We start from the raw sequence: 22,373 nt of genomic DNA, 5'->3' as shown, positions 1-22,373 counted from the left end.
ACGTGCAACAAGTGTGTCTCGAAACATTTTAAAGGTTGAATTTCTTTTAAATTGACACAGTGTCTAAACAAATGCATTGTTACTGCACAAGATGCTGAAAAAACAGCGAGACACAGCACAGCTGTCAAAGACGACCGTCTAGCACATGTTTACATAGAAAAAGACAGACACGTTCGGAGTAAATAGCCCCAAGAGGTGGCAGTCTTTGACGGTTGTGTCTTGATTATGTCTTGGTCTCTTACCAGCATTGTGCTGTTTAAACATTAGGTACATACATACAACTGTATTTCATGAAAAACATTGTGGTACCGACGGTGTTATGGATCAACTGGGGATCGTGTTAACTGGGGATGTGCGCGTGCACGTGAATAATTTTACTTGCCTTTTCAGCAGATTTGTTTAATGTGAATTGTCAAGGAGCAAAGAAAAGACGTTTTGTACATTATAAAACATTTTGGTATCATTATTAAACCGTTTTTTTTATCGATGTCTGTTCTAATGAATTTGACACAGTTAAGAGTAACATGTTAACGTTGATTTGTTTGAATGGGAACTGGCGATTACATTTGTCAGAGTAGTAAATCGCATGTTGAATTCTTTTATTTGCAACACTAAACTATCATATGTTTATACGTGTCAATAATATACTTTCAATTGCTTTTATTTCTTTATAATGAAAAACGGCTTGATGAACTAATAGTCTAAGTAACTTTCTCCGACAAAGTGAATGAATAATTACAGATGAGACACTGGTCCAGTGGTAAGTCATATTGTCAGTAAAAATAGTGACACGGGTTCAAATCTTGATCAATCAGGACAAATTTGAAGCTTTGCTGCAGATTATGATGTATTTTTAACAGGTCTATTGAAATGTTTTTGTAAATCACATACACAGACACAATTTACTATATTGTTTTAAATAAATCATTAAAAATTGCAACTGAATCTAACAGCCAGTAATTACAGTATACTCTAAAAAAATGTACTGAGAATGGTTAAATTGCTGAGGAAAAAAAAAAAATATGAACTACATTTTTGAAAGTTTACAGGCTTTTTAAAATTGTCAAACAATTGTAAAATTTTAAATTGACAAACCAACTAACCAATGTGATCTCATGAGAACTCGTATGTACTCTTACATAAAGTTTGGTTCTAGCAAACGTACATTGTTTTACTTTTGCATAGACACGAAACGTGTAATATTTGTTAAAAATTTGTAACCATTTTTTCTCCCAATTTGGAATGCCCAATTCCAACTACTTAGTAGGTCCTCGCGACTGGGGTGGAAATCAGCATCAATACTCGTTGAGCAACCCAGGCCCCTCGAAACGTACAATATTGACGTATTGACAGCATGTAAACGTCATCATTTTACATATTAACACCTATAGAAATTTACAAATGTTTACGTGTACTGTTTGAAATGTTTAATATTGAATAATTCATTGAATTGATCTGTTAAATTTAATCTATAATCAATGAGATTAGTTAAATGCCATCACGTTTATGTAATGCAGTTGACATAATATGACATTTTAATGGTTTCATTCAGTTCTGTGTGATTTCTGCTGCCCTATACAACGTTATAATACAAAGGATTAAATCACTTTAACCAAGACTAAACTTTAAAATGTTAAAAAGAATAAAATCTCTGTAATCGTTTAATCATTTATTAATCTTTTAGTTTTATTTTTGTTTGTCATGGGACACAACAAATCTATTGTATGCCATCAGGGAGCACATCGGATGCAGCGCATCACCCTTTGGACTACTTTTGTACTGAATTTTGCCATTTTTCTGAATAAATTATTGTGATTAAATTTATCTGCCTGCTATTTTATATGCTTAATAAATGATTATGGTTAGGTTTAGGAGTAGGTGTAGGAATAGTGGCTTTACAATATACAGGTGCATCCCAATAAATTAGAATGTCGTGGAAAAGTTCATTTATTTCAGTAATTCAAACTCAAATTGTGAAACTCGTGTATTAAATAAATTCAGTGCACACAGACTGAAGTAGTTTAAGTCTTTTGTTCTTTTAATTTTGATGATTTTGTCTCACATTTAACAAAAACCTCAATCTCAAAAAATTAGAATACATCATAAGACCAATAAAAAATTTTTTTAGTGAATTGTTGGCCTTCAGGAAAGTATGTTCATTTACTGTACATGTACTCAATACTTGGTAGGGGCTCCTTTTGCTTTAATTACTGCCTCAATTCGGCGTGGCATGGAGGTGATCAGTTTGTGGCACTGTTGAGGTGGTATGGAAGCCCAGGTTTCTTTGACAGTGGCCTTCAGCTCATCTGCATTTTTTGGTCTCTTGTTTCTCATTTTCCTCTTGACAATACCCCATAGATTCTCTATGGGGTTCAGGTCTGGTGAGTTTGCTGGCCAGTCAAGCACACCAACACCATGGTCATTTAACCAAATTTTGGTGCTTTTGGCAGTGTGGGCAGGTGCCAAATCCTGCTGGAAAATGAAATCAGCATCTTTAAAAAGCTGGTCAGCAGAAGGAAGCATGAAGTGCTCCAAAATTTCTTGGTAAACGGGTGCAGTGACTTTGGTTTTCAAAAAACACAATGGACCAACACCAGCAGATGACATTGCACCCCAAATCGTCACAGACTGTGGAAACTTAACACTGGACTTCAAGCAACTTGGGCTATGAGCTTCTCCACCCTTCCTCCAGACTCTAGGACCTTGGTTTCCAAATGAAATACAAAACTTGCTCTCATCTGAAAAGAGGACTTTGGAACACTGGGCAACAGTCCAGTTCTTCTTCTCCTTAGCCCAGGTAAGACGCCTCTGACGTTGTCTGTGGTTCAGGAGTGGAATACGACAACTGTAGCCAAATTCCTTGACACGTCTGTGTGTGGTGGCTCTTGATGCCTTGACCCCAGCCTCAGTCCATTCCTTGTGAAGTTCACCCAAATTCTTGAATCGATTTTGCTTGACAATCATAAGGCTGCGGTTCTCTCAGTTGGTTGTGCATCTTTTTCTTCCACACTTTTTCCTTCCACTCAACTTTCTGTTAACATGCTTGGATACAGCACTCTGTGAACAGCCAGCTTCTTTGGCAATGAATGTTTGTGGCTTACCCTCCTTGTGAAGGGTGTCAATGATTGTCTTCTGGACAACTGTCAGATCAGCAGTCTTCCCCATGATTGTGTAGCCTAGTGAACCAAACTGAGAGACCATTTTGAAGGCTCAGGAAACCTTTGCAGGTGTTTTGAGTTGATTAGCTGATTGGCATGTCACCATATTCTAATTTTTTGAGATAGTGAATTGGTGGGTTTTTGTTAAATGTGAGCCAAAATCATCACAATTAAAAGAACCAAAGACTTAAACTACTTCAGTGTGTGTGCATTGAATTTATTTAATACACGAGTTTCACAATTTGAGTTGAATTACTGAAATAAATTAACTTTTCCACGACATTCTAATTTATTGAGATGCACCTGTATATAAATGAATATATTTTAACAAAACTTATTGCTACTGTACATTAATCTAATGTTGAAATTATTGTTGAAATTTGGTTATGTTTAGAGGTTGGGTATGGGATCAAAATCCCGTCAAAAGTATTGCAGTCACGGATCCAAAAATAATAAGCGTGAATCAAAATAATATAGGGGAATCCAAAAATAATAAGTGCTGATAAAAAAAATAATAAGTGCAAAAATAAATAAAAAGCACATATCAAAATAATAAGCGCTGATCAAAATAATTAGCGTAGATCAAAAAATAACAAGCATGAATAAAAAATATATAAACACATTTAAAATATGCTGCAAAAAAAAAAAAAAATTAAAGCTAAGTCATCAGAATTGCAAACAAAATCATGTTTTCCTTGGTTATATTACTGTTTCTTTGTGCTCGCTGACAATTTTGCTCATATTTTTATTTTTTTGTACGCTTACGCTGTATTTTCCTTTGCTTTTGTTTCCAAGTTCTGCGCTTGGTTTTCCAAAACTTGTGAGTAGAGTTTCATGTACATCAGGGGGAGTTTTGCGTCCCTATTGGTCCACCAGTTCTTGATCGACAGCTCCTCCTCTAGCCAATCATTCGAAGAGGGGAGGTGACGTCACTCCAATGCAGCTCTGACGACTGCTGCTTAATATTATATTATATGTGGTTGATAGATACGCTGCTTGTGTCTTGTTTTGAGTATTTTCTGCCAGCTCTAGGAAACAATGTGTTGTCTGAGTAGGCCATTATCATAGTCCGTTAACACATGTATCGATTCAGCTGAATTTAGTTAGCAGAGTCTTTAGTTTAGGCATTATTTAAGACTTCCTTTTTTGTAGGTTATTGGCTGCATATCTAAAAAAAAACAAAAACAAGGCTGGGTTGGTGTGGATGTTTGATGCATGTTTCTACTAGCTGTACCAATGTAGTCGTGAGTTCAGAACCCAACTTGATCTGCTTTTCCATTAAATAAAATCCAGATCCCGACACCAAGGCCTATTACTATACTGATGAATATAGTAATTCTTACATATAATTGGACTTTTTTTTTTTTTTTATTATATCAAAAATCTAAAAGGTGTGCATTATTGCTGACACCTACATGCATACTTTGGAGTTGGTTGTATGCCAGTAAGTAATTTGCTTTAAAAGTTTGTAAATGTTTTGGATTTTTTAGATATGTTGCCTGTATCTTTAGTGATGGTCCCTAAATTTGCAACTATTTGTGAATAAAGAACGTCCAATGTCAAGCCCACATTGCATTATTTATTGACGTGGGGACACTTGGCCACTTGTTTCTGATTTTGCTGTAGTATTGTGGAAAAAGAAACTACATGTAGCCGTGCCAAAGATGCCAACGTAGGATCAGTACATAACAGCACATTCAGCAACATGGAAAAGCAGATCAAGTCGAGTTCTGAACTCGTGACTACATTGGCACAGCTAGTAAAAACATGCATCAAACATCCACACCAACCCAGCTTTGTTTTTTTAGATATGCAGCCAATAACCTACAAAAAAGGAAGTCTTAAATAATGCCTAAACTAAAGACTCTGCTAACTAAATCCAGCTGACTCAATACATGTGTTAACGGACTATGATAATGGCCTACTCGGACAACACATTGTTTACTAGAGCTGGCAGAAAATACTCAAAACAGACACAAGCAGCGTATCTATCAACCACAAATAATATAATATTGAGAAGCAGCCATCAGAGTTGTATTGGAGTGACATCACCTCCCCTCTTCAAATGATTGGGTAGAGGAGGAGCTGTCAATCAAGAACTAGTGGACCAATAGGGATGCAAAACGCTCCCCTGATTTACAGGAAACTCTACTCACAAGTTTTCGAAAACCAAGCGCAGAACTTGGTAACAAAAGCAAATAAAAATACAGCGTAAGCGTTAAAAAAAAAAAAAATGTAAAAAAAAAAATATGAGCAAAATTGTCAGAGAGCACAAAAAACAGTAATATAACCAAGGAAAACATTATTTTGTTTGCAATTCTGATGACTGCTTAATTTTTTTTTTTTTTTTTTGCAGCATATTTTAAATGTTTATATATTTTTAATTCATGCTTGTTATTTTTTGATCTGCGCTAATTATTTTTATCTGCGTTATTTTGATCTGCACTTTTTATTTATTTTTGCGCTTAAAATTTCTTTTTTTATCTGCGCTTATTATTTTTTGATTCAAGCATATTATTGTAAAGATGCTGCTGGCAATGACAATGATGAAGACAATGACGATGAAATGAAGAACCCGAGTGCAATTTATTAATAAATGTGAAAACCAAAAACCCTAACTATAAACATGAATGAAACATAAACATGAACTTGACATGGCTTAAAACTTGAAATAAACTTGACTTAACATGAACACTTGACAACGTTACCAATCACATACAATACTTGACAAAGGACAATGGAAAACATGAGGGTTTAAATACATGGGAGAACAAACCAATGAACAACCAGAACTCTAAACAAGATAATTAAACCAATGAAAACAAGACACATGAACATGGAGAGAAAACAGGAATCACGTGACTAGGAACCACATGACATGAACCAGGAACTAGAATTTTCAAAATAAAAGACTAAAACTGATCCCTGTGGCACTCCATACTTTTGTTTGGTTTGACAATTCCTCATTTACATAGACAAAGTGGTAGTGGTCTGCTAAATAGGACCTAAACCATGCTAATGCAACTCCACAAATGGCAACATAATTCTCCAGCCTATTCAAGAGAATATCGTGATCTATCATGTCAAAGGCAGCACTAAGATCTAAAAACACTAGAAGAGAAATGCAGCTGCGATCAGATGATAAGAGCAAGTCATTTGTAACTGATAAATGCAGTCTCTGTACTGTGATGTGGCCTAAATCCTGACTAAAACTGTTCATATATACTATTTCTCTGCAGAAATGAACATATTTGGGAGGATACTACATTTTCTAGTATTTTTGACATAAACGGGAGATTTGAAATCGGTCTATAATTAGCCAGTTCTCCAGGATCAAGTTGTGACTTCTTAATAAGCGGTTTGATAACAGCCATTTTAAAGTTTCTTGGGACATGTCCTAAGGATAGCGAGGAGTTAATAATATTAAGAAGAGGTTCTGAGATTACTGGGAATACTTCTTTTAAGAGCTTAGCTGGTATTGGATGTAACAAACATGTTGTGGCTTTTGATGTTTCGATAAGTTTTGTTAGCTCTTCATGATCTATGACAGCGAAGGATTCAAGTTGCACGTAAGGAAAATTATGAGACACTGTTTTCTGAGGTACTGTGACAGATGATTGCATAATTCCAATTTTATTTCTGATTATTTCATTTTAACAGTAAAGAAATTCATGAAGTCATTATTATTGTGCTGTGATGGAATATCTGGTTCAGTCGATGATTTATTCCTAACCAATTTAGCCACAGTAATGAAAAAACACCTAGGATTGTTGATCTGAGATGTTATCGCTCTGCAGTAGAATTTCTATAATATCAACATCAACTCAGAATTAAATTATGACAGAATTAAATCTAGCATATGATTATGGCAATGAGTTGGTCCTGTCACATTTTGTCTGACTCCAAGAGAGTTGAGAATTTTGATAAATACTAATCCCAATGTGTCATTTTCATTATCTATGTTAATATTGAAGTCAACAATTAAAGCACTATCTACAGTAACTACTAGATCAGATAGAAAATTTGCGAATTCACCAAGGAAATCAGAATAAGGGCCGGGTGATCTATATACTGTAGCAAGGGCAAAAGACAACAGAGATATTTTATTTATATCTGATAGTGTTACATTAAGTAATATTAGTTCAAAAGACTTAAACTTATATCCTGTCCTCTGAGTAACACAAAAAACGTCACTGTAAATTGTAGCAACACCTCTTCCTCGACCCTTCAGACGAGGCTCATTTTTATAACAATAACCTGGGGGAGTAGATTAATTTAAACTAATATATTAATCTGGTTTAAGCCAGTTTTCAGTCAAACAGAGCACATCCAAACTTTGATCTGTAATAATTTCATTTACAATTAGTGCTGGTGGGCCTCATGTATTCAGATAGAAGACAAAGGCAGGCCTAACACAGTCGTAAAAACCTAAGTCAAGCCCCCACATTCCAAGTCGTAAATTATACTGATAAAAATCGTGCCAAAATCAAACAAAGGGAGTCCAAAACAGACTACAAATCCCATGAAGCCTTGCTCACTAAAGGATCGAACTCTCAACTCCTATTGGATGAGGCACACAACAGAACGTCCCTCAAACATGACATCATCAGGAGTTGAAATACCTCTGAAATGCTTTCGGGATTTGCTTCCAGCAACTTTGTTTGCAACGTGTGGACGCAGCTCTTCGCTGCTCTCAGGTGCAACCTCGTGGCACAAGGAAGTAACGTCCGACTTGAAACTGTGGCCATACAATCTCCATCTCGCTGGACGAGTTGAGATAACTCTGTGTTCAACCGAACACTCTAACGGATCCGAAGGAGACCGCCGAGCAATTCGCATCTTCATCCGTTTGCCTACAGAAGTGAAGAGATTAAAGATTTCTCTTCCATCTTCAATCAAGTCGACATATCTGAGTTCTCCGCCAGCCCGCCGAGAATCAACAGCCGTACCGCCCGCCAACAGAGCGAGGAAACGGCCTCCCGTCATCACCCGAGCCTCAAGGAACCGGGTCAGAGTTAAAGGACGGAGGAAAACACATTCTACCTGTGTCCTCATGCGATTCAAGTAAGAGGTTTACGTCTGGGCAGAGATAGAATATTATAGTGTGCTATTCTTGTGTTTCAAGGTTTTTGCTTGTACAGTTTACGGACCGCCATGTCTGCTCATTATTAATACTCAAGGTATTAATTATCACGATTTTGTTTTGCTGTATTGTGGTCCAACCAAATTGGACTTTTGTGCAATTTCGCCATCGCGGGCGAGACAGGTAAACTGAGTTCATCCATTAAATAGTCAAAGTACGCGGGACTGTTTATGAGCCGTCCACCGCGTCTCTGAGCGATGAACTAACAGCTGCTTTCTCTCCCACGATCGCGAAATCGGCTTTAGGGCTGTCACTTCTCTCTTTCTCTCATACTAACCACACACGCACGCACGCAGGCGCGTGACCCCTCACAAACATTCTGGCACACATTTTGGCTTGTACACAGCTTAAATGCTAAAGCCCAGCTTTGTCCCTAAGCTATCGTACAAGCGGATACACACGGTAACTGGTAGACGCCAGTCGCCATTGACTGGTTTCTCTCCGCCCCCATTTGTGGTCATATTCCCGGTTCTCGGTTGGCCGGAAGTCTCGCATGACATACTCTCCACGAGAGTCACGTCCGCCATTTTGTGCGCATCCCTCCTTATACACACACACACTGTCACACACACACACCTTATGTGTTACAGGATTATTTTTATTTCCATTTCTAATCATATCACTGTTTAGTTTGTAGTTGTAAGTCGGAAGTTTATTGACTGCATTGTATTAATTATTAATTGATATTACTGCATAAATAAACTTTGTTTATATTACAAAGAGAAGTGTTTTGGTTTGTTTTGCATACGCCTGTGTCATGCTGACGGGATGTCAGTGCTCGGATTCAAACCTTCATTCATTGTTTTTTTTCCCGAAAATCGATATTCTTCAGATGTCAATTTTCCTAAGAAAACAATCTAATATTGAGACTGTTTTACTATTTGGTTATTAGTCCCTGATTTCAGGGTGGTGCCCCGTCAATGTTAATCCTTATTAATATTCTATTGATTTTTGATAATTGATAATTATCTTTGATGATTGAATTTGAATGATCAATAAGCTAGTGTTAATTTTAATTAATGTTTCATCGATGTTAACAGTTGACGATTATCTTTGATAATTGTTGATTTAGAGGATTTAGAAGGGCTGGTATTGATTCTCATCAATGTTCTATTGATTTTGGTAATTGTTGATTGTCTTTGATGGTTATTGGTTGTCGCTAGTGACCGGGCTTGCTTCTAGGCATGGCACACTGCATTTACTGGAGCCCCACGTGAGGTTTTAATGAGTTAGATTCAATTGATTGATTTGAATATTGATTGGTAACTACAGAAATAGTTGTTGATTATTTCTGGTAGTGACACTGATCTGGACAACCAGTAAAGCCCTACAGTGCTTTGGTTGAAAGAGATCTAATGTTTAGTAGCCCTATCTTTATATGATGTTTATTTTCAATTTTTTGTTTTTTTTAAGTTTGATTTTTTTTCTAAATGTTTTAGTGAGGGGTTTGTGTTTGGTTCAAACAGACACCGTCTGTATATGACATCTAGGTGATACAGTCTCTGTTTGTTGTAGTTTGTGACCTGTGTGACATCTCAAGGCAGCTAGCAGACGTTCGGATTAGCCAGTTTGTCTGCTTCCTGACCTGGTCCCCTGTTAGTCAAATAATATCACTATTAAGAGTATGAGCCAAATTACTAGAGAGGAAAGTGGCACCTTTCCTGGAGGAATGGAGTCCGTCTCTCTTTAGCAGGTCAGGTCTACCCCAAAAACTCTTCCAATTGTCTATAAATCCTATGCTGTTTTCCGGACACCAGCTGTTCAGTGACACTAATCTACTATAAACCTCGTCACCACAATAAGCAGGGAGGGGGCCAGAGCATATTACAGTGTCTGACATCGTTTTTGCAAGTTCACACACCTCTTTAACATTATCTCTACCAGTCTTTCATATTGCTGTTGGGTGACTGTATGCCACTCCTGGCGCAATAATTCAAGCAGCTCGGCTTTGTTTGATGGCTTGTGGCCATCCATCTTCCTCTTGATCACGTTCCAGAGGTTTTCAATGGGGTTCAGGTCTGGAGATTGGGCTGGCCATGACAGGGTCTTGATCCGGTGGTCCTCCGTCTACACCTTGATTGACCTGGCTGTGTGGCATGGAGCATTGTCCTGCTGGAAAAACCAATCCTTAGCGTTGGAAAACATTGTCAGAGCAGAAGGAAGCACATTTTCTTCCCGGATAACCTTGTACGTGGCTTGATTCATGCTTCCTTCACAAAGATGAATCTGCTCGATTCTAGCCTTGCTGAAGCACCCCCAGATCATCAACGATCCTCCACCTGGTTGTCTAATGGTTTGACGGAGACCTGGAGAGGCCTTCAAGCCACATTGTCTCGCACCCACTGGTTAACATTAAAACAAAGGCAACCTGAGTAAACACAAAATACTGTTTTCAAATATATGTTTTTTTTAATTTTTTATTATTGAAGCAAAAAAAGTTATCCAACACCAATATCACCCATGTGAAATACTAACTGCCCCCTTAAAATTACTAGGTGGCTGTGCCACCTTTAGCAGCAACAACTGCAACCAGATGCTTCCGATAACTGAAGATCAGTCTTTCACAATGCTGTGGTGGAATTTTGGCCCACTCTTCTTTGTAGAGCTGCTTTAGTTCAGCTACACTGGAGGGTTTCCGAGCATGAACTGCCTGTTTAAGGTTCTGCCACAGCATCTCAATCGGGTTCGTGTCAGGACTTTTACTAGGCCACTCCAAATCTTTAATTTTGCTTGTTTTGAACCATTCAGAGGTGGACTTGCTCCTATACCTTGGATCATTGTCTTACTGCATAATCCAGTTGCACTTGAGCTTCAACACATGGACTGATGACAGGACGTTCTCCTTTATGATGGTAGAGAGCAAAATTCACGTTTCCCTCAATTATTGTAAGTCGCCCTGGCCCTGAAGCAGCAAAGCATCCCCACACCATCACAGTCATTGCTGTGCTCTTGGAGCAATTTTGGAAGGTCAGCCACTTCAGGGAAAGTTCACTACTGTGCCAAGTTTTCTACATTTGGAGATAATGGCTCTCACTGGGGTTCTTTGGAGTCCCAGAGCCTTTGAAATAGCTTTGTAACCCTTCCCAGACTTAAATATTTCAATCACCTTTTTCCTAATCATTTCTGGGATTTCTTTTTAACCTTGGCATAGTGTGCTACTGGGTGAGACCTTTTAGCCAACTTCATGCTGCTGAAAAGTTCTATTAAGGTGTTGATTTGATTGAACAGGGCTGGGAGTAATCAGGCCTGGATGTGTCTAGTCCAGCTGATCCCCAGTATGAATGCAGTTTCATAGATTTGGGGATTTAGTAACTAAGGGGGCAAATGCTTTGTCAAACAGGCCCAGTTGTTATTGGATAACTTTTTTGCTTCAATAAATAACATTATCATTTAAAAACGGTATTTTGTGTTTCCTCAGATTGCCTTTGTTTTGTTAGATTTTGTTTGAATTTTTGAAACAATTTAGTATAAGATATACACAAAAACAGAAGAAACCACAGCAATGTATATATATTTTAGAGCTGTCAGAATTAATGCATTAACGCATGCGATTAATTAAAAAAGTTTAACGTGATAATTTTTCTACGTATTTACCATTGACACAGCATAAACCAGCATAAACACTTAATGGGAGTGCTGAACCTTTTGTAAAGTGTACGCCTGGAGTCATTACACTGATGCACACTTTACAACACACACACAACAATGCTTCACTGTGTGGAGTTCAAAGCGACACTTGACGCTGGCATTGACACTCTGACGCGAATCATGAACACGCCATCATGATTGCTGTAGGAAAGTGGATAGCCATAGTCTACCGACAGATTAATATTCTGGAGGATGAAAGATTAAGAGATTTAATACCCATTGCAATGAATATGCAACAAATGGGGAGACTAGTTCTTTCAATTAGTCAAACTCCCACTTAGACTTTGGGACATGTTTAATGTTACTTTAATTGGTGCTGTTTTAGTGCATTTCTATATTCTATCTTTATACTGTGGAAGGCTTTGTTTGGAAAATTTTAATAAAGTGTTATAGTGCTACATATTGTTTTGTTTTCTTTCCTAAGAAGGAAATAAATGCATTTTGACAGGAAAATAAGTATATGTGGTGTCAAATTTCAGCATTGTCAAAATCAGCGATTAATCTCGATTAACTAAAAAAAATAAAATAAAATGCGATTAATCGTGATAAAATATTTTAATCGACTGTCATACAAGACACCAAATATGTCATGATTTTTGATCACACTTCACTTAAGGTGTATGTGTGTGTGATTATTAAAATCAGACGGCCCCTTACTCCATCCTCAGGGCACCAGCTAAGGAGTTTAACCTTAAGAGTAAAAGAATGATCCAAATGGACAATTCAATAAATTAAAATTATGTAAATTGGAGGGAGATGGTAATCTGAATAATATGAAGGATTTGTGAGATTCCCTAACCCTTTAGAGCTCTTCTGTATCATCAACACAAGGAAAACACATTTGTAATAAAATGAGTTTTATTTAGAAAAAGATAAACAAGAATAACTAAAAAATGATACTAATATGCTAAAAGATAAAATAAATGAATGGGTAATTGCAAAGTATGACTATTATCTTATGGAAGATACGTTGCTGTTTCTCTGTTAATTAATAAGGTGAAAACCTTATTTCTATTTAAACAAATAACTCAAATTATTTTCAAGATATTTTTATACACAGGTTATGTAATCTAAAGAATATTAGAAAACCATAAACTGATAATATACACTAATGTCAAGGTCTCTGGAAAGAGGTTAAGTAGTGATTTTTACATTCTCCTTGATCGATCAGTGTGTTCAGTGATTGCGACATCTTCCACTGGGGCTCAGGGCCACGTTACAGTGGGGAAGGAGCTGGATTCCACTTCAACAGTCTTGGACATGAAGATGCTGAGGAATGCTGATCTCCTGGAGGCAACGAGAGGGTTCTTGCAATCTGGAACATGCAGATATACAGCCCTTACATCAGTGCAAGATTCATCATCTGGAACACGCAGATGCACGAAACTTGAAGAGAGGGTTTGCCCGCCAGAGCTAAACCTTGTCGCTGTAGTTATCTCCCTGGTATAGGGATAGCAATATTCTCTTGTAGTGAGACTTGGTACGTGGTCGATCTTCTACTGTCTCCCGGATGTATACTAAGAATGAGTCTTATCAATGCTTAACTCCTCTGCCAATAGCCTAGTTTCCATCCACTTTTCACGCTATTTTGTTATTGACAAAATTGACAAGTGAAAATGCGTAAAAAAAAGTTTGGGAAATTTGCCGTCTTCTGGCCTTTTATCGATAAAAATGGTGTGCGTGATGACGTCATGCTTAAACACTTTGTCGCATAAGTTTTGGTTTATCGCAAAAGAAATCTGCCCTTAAGCCGTTTCCATACAGAAATGTATTTATCACTAATTGTGCACCTTTCGCCTCCCAGATGTCCCTAATTTTTTTTCCTCCGAAGTTTTGGTAAAATGGGGAGAGTATTGAGACAATTCATTAAAATTAGCCAGCTTATTGTCATTTTAATTTCACAAATAAATGCAATCAGAAGACGAGGGATTGCAATCAAAAGGGAGCAGTTGCCTTTCTGATAGGACTGTAATATTGGTCCCGATGTTGCGCCTATCATAGGTTGCCACCGGTTCCGACCCGAAAGTGAAGCGTCATGGCCCTGTTCAAGCTGGCAACCTGCACCAAGTAGTAGGGACACTTTCAGTCTCGGTATAAGGACCATCCATTGATGTGTATATGCTGTGTGCACCGCAATTAAAGAAAAATTGATGCTGTGTAATATCAGGGTTTACATATATGATACATTCTTGATATTCAATAGGCTATTTTGAACAATCATCTAACCTAAAGCATCACCATCACAACTGCATTATGTCCCTCATATTTGCCATTTACATTTTCTGAAGCTCAGCAAATGCAATCCAAGGTAAAGAGGGTTAGATTTAAAATATTTAAAAGTTTTAAAATGTTCAAAAGCTCGTTTTCTGAAAGTGAACTCAGCATTGGACAAATAGTTCTGATAGTTTATAGTCTTGAAAAAAGTGCAGAACATTCTGATAATGTCATTCAGCCGACTTTTTACATCAACAGAACAGGGTAAGGCTAATTTAAGTTTGTGTAAAGAAAAGGCATATATAGGTGTGAGCAACTCGACATGGAGGCGAAGGTAAAATCCAAATGCAGGAAGTTTATTTACAATCAGCATACAAATCCAAAACACAAAGCAGACACGTAATCGTTGAAGCAGTCGAAGTAGTTGTTAACTGGTAATCAGTCCAACCAGGCAAACAGAGCAAAACAGTAATCCAAAATCAGTAATCCAATAAAGCAGGCACAATGGTCATAACAAGTAGGCAATGAAACAGGCAATGAGAATAACGCTTGGTAAGGCAGTGAAACTGGCAATACTTCACAAAGTCACAATGGAAAAGCATGGCTATTTATATGGTTCAAACAGGAAGTCACCATAGAAGAAAACAGTTCAGTGTCAGTATTCGGGAGAGGGCTCCCTCTGGCGGTCGGCTGAAGGGATACCAGCCTCATTCGTTACAATAGGTATAAAAATATTATTTGTTTTCATTTGGTAATTAATTATTATATTTAATGCTTTATTCATTTGGGATTTTATTTAGCCTAATTTAATACAGAGAATTTTGCCGGCATTTTTTTCAAAAGTATAATTTTATAGAATTGGACTATATGTTAGTGTTCCAAAAAAGCACACTGAAGCTTTTCTCCTAGTATTGTGTATTTATTTTTAATTTAAAACATCTTTGTGCACAGATGTTTTTATTTTTTTTATTTTATTTTATTTTTTTTTTATTGTGGGCTAATTCCATGACTGCCGTTTATTATTTTGAATGGTGTGGAAAAGCAACTTTAATAAATAAATGGATGGCTACTGCGTTTAAATCACAAACAGTGGCTTTTCATTTGTTCTCCGTGCACTTGTCGATGTGCATGATACGAGATATTTGTGTTGACACTCCTGAAAGTGTCATGTTTGCAGCATCGGATCTGTGCTATGCCGTTAAGATCAATCCATAATCACGTACAATAAATTGGCTTTCAAAGATGTATACCTTGTCGTCATGATTAACACAGGCTAACGACTGGGGTAAATTCTGTCATGTGACACTACATTCTTGCGTTAATGCCAATTTTCTTGACAAAAAGTGTTTCCAAACCAGTTTTTCGCGACATTTGAAGTATCGACATTTTATGCGCAGTTTATGTGTTTATACGTTTCCATCAGCTTTATTTTGATGTGCTAAAACTGTTTTAGCAAAAAATCCTTGGATGGAAACGTAGTTTATGACAGCTTCCATAGTTCCGCTTTCGATGAGAGAACACTGAGCGCGTCTGGCTGCTGCTTCTCGCTGGTATTCGTGTTTGTTTGTTTTGTGTGTTTGGATTTGTCTTGGACTCTCATCTGTTTCCCTGCATCACATCATCTACTTCTACACCGGACCACTCTGGATTATTTGACAACCACACTATTTTTCCGCTGGATACTCTATTTGGATTTGCTTTGTGTTTGCCTCACTTCTGCTACTGACTGTATTTCTCTCTGCCGCCGGGCCACCAGACCCTGTGACACTCCACAGTACCTCTCCACATGGTTGGTGAGTGAGTCTCCACTCTCGTTAACTACGTGGATAGTGTTTAGGGTGGTGGGCTTCCTCCCGCAACTCAGATATCTGGTAAGGTTCCAGTGTCTTGCTGGTGTGGTATTAACAGTGACAGAGTGTTCCAACTCACATAGTAGCTATTATGTTGTACTGCCCTCAGTGATGTTCCACGTCTAATCATGTTTACCATCAGACTTGATTCACTTGCTCCTGGCCTGCTTAGACTGTCTGCTCTAGGCTTTTTGATCGGTTGCGTTCTAATAATGGCACTTAGCTATTCATTGCTGCATCTGCGTGGTTTGAACACCCACTCCCGGCTGGAAACAGCTACATACGCATCTGCAAAGAGTTTGGGATTAGTCGACGTGTGCGCTATATCCATTGTTCCCCCTGTCAACACCCTCTGTTCCATTACTCCTCACCTGCTATCCCCTCCATCTAGTCGTCTCGTACGGACACCTGCTGCTCCTCGCTGCCATCTGCTCAACGAGGGAGAAATTATAAATCTTTATTAGCTATACCATGTGAACTGCTTCATCTACAACAGTCTACAGTACGTGACACAGATAAGGCCACACTGCTCTGCAACACAATAACTGAAAAAACCTGGACATATTGCTGCTCACTGAAACATTGCAAATTTCTAATGACTATTTACACATGAACCTGCTCACTCCTCCTGGTTACAATTACCTGGCTAAACCTCGCCCGAAAACCAGAGGTGGTGGTTTGGCTGCTGTATATCGCAGCAACTTGCATATCAAAAACATTGAACTTCATGAGATTTCCACCTACGAATACTGTGTTTTCAAAGACACTGGTCCATCGTCACTGATTGTGGTCCTTGTGTATCGGCCACCTAACCCTCTGTTAAATTTCTTTAGTGATCTAACTGAGCTGCTAATTCTTACATGTGCCATGTGTCCATCTGTTATATTACTTGGTGATTTCAATATTCATGTTGACACTGATTGTACTGCAGCCCATGAACTCATGTCTGTGTTAAAATGTTTCAACTTTATACATATCGACTTCCCTACTCATTCACATGGCCGTATTTTAGATCTGGTTTGCACTAATGGCCTAAATAATATCACTGTTTCTGGGTCTCAGATTGGACTGTCAGATCATCTATTTATAGAACTGAGCTGTGATACTCCATTTCCCAGGTCTGCTTCAAAATCCTTGGTTACCTTTCGCAACTTTACTTCCATTAACCCTGTATCCTTCTCTGTATCACTTCAAATATCTTTCCATACAGACATCATGCAACTTTCCTGTCCAACTGTCATCCTCACTAGCTACAACAAAACCATCTCAAATGCTCTTGATATTCATGCCCCTCTTAAAAGTAGACATGTCCCCTCCACTCACTCGTCTCCCTGGTACACACATGAATTACGTGCTCTTAAAGCAACAGGATGCCGCCTTGAGCGTTTTTACAAGAAAACTGGTCTATCTGTTCACCTAACCACCTATAATGACCATATACAGGCATTCAAATCAGCATTAAATGATGCACGCTCATCTTTTCGTCCATTATCAATAACGCATCTTCTAGACCCAAAACACTTTTTTCTACTGTCAATAAACTCATTAACCCACCTGTGCCCCTCATTTAAGCCTCTACTGAACTCTGTCAGTCATTTCTTCTTCAATCCTTTCAGAATAAAATAAGCTCTATTTACAAACTTTTCCCTTCTACTGTTCCTCCTGATCCACTTCAGGATTTTCTCACAAACCACCAGATTGGCACTTTTACTGATTTCGCCACCACCACCACCCCATCTACAGTTAATTAGCAAATTGAATTCTACTTTCTGCAAGCTTGATCCTGCACCCACTGCCTTGCTTAAACAATGTCTGCCTGTTATCTCAGTGCCTATTTCCCACCTTATCAACAGAATATTTCGTACTGGCTTTGTCCCTCCAGCACTAAAAACTGCGGCTGTCACTCTGGTTTTAAAAAAGTCTGGCTTAGACCCCACAGATCTATTTTGAATCTTCCTTTTTTGTCTAAAGTTATGGAGAAAGTGGTTGCATCTCAGATTCTCTCCTATTTGGTCACACACACTTTCTTTGAGCGTTTTCAATCTGGTTTTCATCCTCTACACAGCTCTGAGACTGCACTCATCAGAGTTGTTAATGATCTACTGATGGCCGCGGGCTCTGAAGCCATCATTTTCCTGGTCCTTTTAGACATCAGCTCTGCTTTTGACACTATCTCTCATAGCATACTCATCACTAGGCTCTCTGCAATTGGCATCTCAGGCGCAGCTCTGTCCTGGTTCATTTCTTACCTCTCCGGCTGCCAACACTACATTTCTATATGTCAGTTTAAATCTACTTCTGTTCCTGTTTCTCAAGGTGTCCCCCAGGGTTCTGTACTTGGTCCTTTGCTCTTCATCAGCTATATGCTTCCCCTAGGTCAAATCATTCACCATCATGGCCTCAACTTTCACTGCTATGCTGACGAAACTCAACTTTATATCAGCTCTAAGCACACTGCCCCATTCCCCACAAGTTCCCTATCTGAATGTATTAAGGACATCAACTCATGGATGACCAGTAACTTTCTAAAACTCAACACTGATAAAACTGATGTACTGATAGTTGGGTCTCCAAGTGATTTATCTTGTCTCCCTGATCAGTTGGTCAATATAAATGGTGTCCTGGTCAGACCCTCTGCTATTGTTCATAATCTTGCCATTATCATTGACCCCACACTCTCTTTCCACGCTCACATCTCCTCTCTCGCAAAAACTGCTTTCTATCATCTCCGTAACATTGTGCGACTCTGCCCCATTCTTAGCACCAAAGATGCAGAAACTCATATTCACGCCTTTATTAATTCTTGACTTGACTATTGTAATGCCCTCTTTTCTGGCCTTCCAACTAAAACAAGGAACAAACTGCAATGCATCCAGAATTCAGCAGCTAGTGTTCTCACATACTCAAAGAAAACCTCTCACATCACTCCCATACTTTGTAGGCTACACTGGCTGCCTGTCACCTATCGTATCCAATACAAAATTCTCCTTACAACATTCAAAGATTTACATGGTCTTTCCCCCTCATACATCACTGATCTCGTCTGCCGCTACACCCATCCCGCTCACTCAGGTCATCTGATTTGGGCCTACTATTCATTCCATGTTGCAAGCTGACCTCACTAGGTGGTAGGGCATTTTGCACATTTGCCCCTTCGCTTTAGAACTCTATTCCTCAGTCCCTTCGTGATCTCACCTCCATACATGATTTCAAAATCAATCTCAAAACATATCTCTTTGACCTATGCTTCTCTGACTCTTAGATTTTTATTTTTTTATTTGTTTTGTGATACTTTGTGTTTACTCTCATCATGTAAAGCGACCTTGAGTTTGAAGAACGGCGCTATATAAAATAAACGTATTGTTATTATTAACGTTGGATGATCTGTTATCCTCTCTCTCATAGAGTGAGACCAGAAGTGTTATAGAAGTGTATCCTGTTTATGACCCTCTGGATGGGTACTCAGGACAAATGTTTTAGAAGTGTATCCTGTTAATCACCCTCTGGACAGGGACTCAGGACAAAGGTGTGGTCATCCGGAGGATAGTTTTATACCTTCCTGATGAGGAGGAGATTTCAGTTTGGCACTTATTGTTTCAGGGTTATGATTGGCTGCTGAGATTGGAGGGGGCCCACACAGTGTGGCTCACCCTCCCTTCTCTGTGTGGAACATTTGCATATTTTAAAGTACGTAGTTAAAACAATGTCTTTAAATTTTCATCTATGCATTGTTCTTTTCCAAACCTCTTCGGAAATACCCTTGGCATTTTTCTGGAGATATAGAGACCAAACATGTTATTGAAAGATTACATATTATGCATGCATTAATTTATACCACCATAATTCAGTTTGTGTGAACTATTGTGCTAATTGAACAACTGCAATTTACATAAACAGTTATGTGAACAAACATGGAGTGAAATGTTAGGAGTAAAAGTTTGTGTGTAAAGATTTGTTTTTGTGGCTTCTTTGTTTCAGCTTTTGCTACATGGTAAGTTAATGCTTCGAGAGGTCTTGAAGAATTTTTATGGTCCTTCTCACTTCTGGTCTTAAGGCAAACCTTAGGATGGGGGGTTTGAGAGGTTGTTAAGAAACCACTCATGGACCAATGAGAAATGTTTTCCAACGTGTTAGAAGGTCCAGCTGCTTATTTTCTGAAGTATCTGGTAGTTGTCCGAGCAGCTTATCTGATGGCTGTGCTTGGCATTTGTTTGTGTTAGTCCAGCCATTCTTCTTTGCCTTGACAGTTAGGGAGGGGTTCTGCCATAAACTGGCTCCTGGAATGTCATCTGGTCCGATTGTTCACCACATTGTTATATTGCAGCCTTATGATAAAATGCTTTAAATTATTGTTTTTTTTTTTCACATCAATCTACACTCCATACCCCATAATGACAAAGCAAAAACCCAATTTTTGATAACTTTGCAAATTTATTTAAAAGAAAAAACTGAAATATCACATTGACATAAGTATTCAGACCCTTAGCTCAGTAATTAGTTGAAGCACCTTTGGCAGCGATTACAGCCTCAAGTCTTTTTGGACATGATGCGACAAGCTTTGCACACATGGATTTGGGTATTTTCTGTCTTCCCTGCAGATCCTCTCAAGCTCTGTCAGGTTAGATGGGGACCGTCGATGGACAGCCATTTTCAGGTCTCCAGAGATGTTCGATTGGATTCAAGTCCAGGCTCTGGCTTGGCCACTCAAGGACATTCACAGAGTTGTCCCTAAGCCACTCTTGTGTTGTCTTGGCTGTGTGCTTAAGGTCATTGTCCTGTTTGAAGGTGAACCTTAGGCCCAGTCTGAGGTCCTGAGCACTCTGGACCAGGTTTCCTTTAAGGATATCTCTGTATTTTGTTGCATTCAGCTTTCCTTCAACCCTGACCAGTCTCCCAGTATCTGCCGCTGAAAAACACCCCCACAGCATGATGCTACCACCACCATGCTTCACTGTTGGGATGGTACTGCGCAGGTGATGAGCGGTGCCTGGTTTTCTCCAGACATGATGCTTGGAATTGAGGCCAAACAGTTCAATCTTCATTTCATCACAGTCTGAGAGTCCTTTAGGTGCTTTTCTTCAAATTCCAAGTGGGCTATCATGTGTCTTGCACTGAGGAGAGGCTTCCGTCTGGCCACTCTGGCATTAAGCCCAGATCAGTGGAGTGTTGCAGTGATGGTTGTCCTTCTGCAAGTTTTTCCCATCTCCACACATGATATCTGGAGCTCAACCAGAGTGACCATTGGGTTCTTGGTCACCTCTCTTACCAAGGCCCTTCTCCCCTGATTGCTCAGTTTGGCTGGGCAGCCAGCTGTAAGAAGAGTCCTGGTTGTTCCAAACTTATTACATTCTTATTGAGGCCACTGTGCTCTTGGGAACCTTCAATGAAGCCAAAACATTTTTGTAGCCTTCCCCAGATCTGTGCCTCAACACAATCCTGTCTTTGAGCTCTGCAGGCAGTTCCTTTGACCTTATGGCTTGGGTTTTGCTCTGATATGCATTTTCAGCTGTGAGACCTTATATAGACAGGTGTGTGTGCCTTTCCAAATCATGTCCAATCAATTGAATTTGCCACAGATGGACTCCAATTAAAGTGTAGAAACATCTCAAAGATGATCCAGAGAAATGGGATGCATCTGAGCTCAATTTCAAGTGTCATAGCAAAGGGTCTGAATACTTATGTCCAGGGATTAAAAATGGTTCAAGGAACCAAAAACCGAAAACGAACTAAAATTACATATACATGCACGGCTAATCCAGGTACAAGGAAAACATTCTTGGAGGTAAATAAAGTACATTTCTCAGTTGTTTCCAAGTCTTCACTAAATTATTGCTAGATATGATGCATTAATACAGATTTTATGCAGCCAGGTTTTGACTCAGAAGCAGATCTGTAAATAAAATTATACTTTACTGTTAATTAACTGCTTGTTATGACAGCCATTGACCAAAAAAAAAAAAAAAAAATGGCACTCCATGTCAAAAATGTTGCCGACCCCTGAGCTAGTGAGACACCGACTTTACTGTTATGAGAAGGATTTTAGACCAATGGAAGTTCACAGGGGGTCAGGCTACCATAATGCTGTCTTTCATCGCACAGTTTGTTTTCATATTCGCTTGCGCCTTATCATGTTAGACGCAAAGCCTTCACATTCTTTGAGCAACCAGTTGCCTTAGATTTGGGTTTTCCCCAAATTCTGTTCTACTCATTCAGATATACATTATACATGGTGATTTTTTGATGCATAAATTAGTACTTACACAGAGCATGGTTCTGATTATATCTCTCCATTAAATTCAGGTATGTTAATAAGGTTATATTTGTTACATATATTTTGTAATAGTATTGATAAGGTACAAA

At 38.6% G+C, this 22,373-nt stretch overlaps 1 protein-coding gene across 3 annotated transcripts in view; it reads left to right on the top strand.

Annotated features, from left to right (window-relative positions):
• The window catches only part of LOC127442853 (zinc finger protein 521-like), a 263,975-nt gene that overhangs the window by 12,043 nt on the left and 229,559 nt on the right, over nucleotides 1–22,373 (top strand). For 2 of the 3 annotated variants that reach the window (XR_007897530.1, XM_051701090.1), the window contains exon 2: nucleotides 15,920–15,956. The exons of the other annotated variant lie outside the window; for it this stretch is intronic. Coding sequence is in view for 1 of the 2 variants with exons in the window: in XM_051701090.1 (XP_051557050.1) it covers nucleotides 15,950–15,956 (7 nt within the window). In the remaining variant the exon portion in view is untranslated. The remainder of the gene's footprint in view (nucleotides 1–15,919; nucleotides 15,957–22,373) is intronic. 3 annotated transcript variants of the gene reach the window in all.

This window comes from Myxocyprinus asiaticus, chromosome 6, assembly GCF_019703515.2.
Source record: "Myxocyprinus asiaticus isolate MX2 ecotype Aquarium Trade chromosome 6, UBuf_Myxa_2, whole genome shotgun sequence".
Lineage (NCBI taxonomy): Eukaryota > Metazoa > Chordata > Actinopteri > Cypriniformes > Catostomidae > Myxocyprinus > Myxocyprinus asiaticus.
Note: the sequence above shows the minus strand (reverse complement) of the source record. Positions and strands in the feature narration are given on the sequence as shown.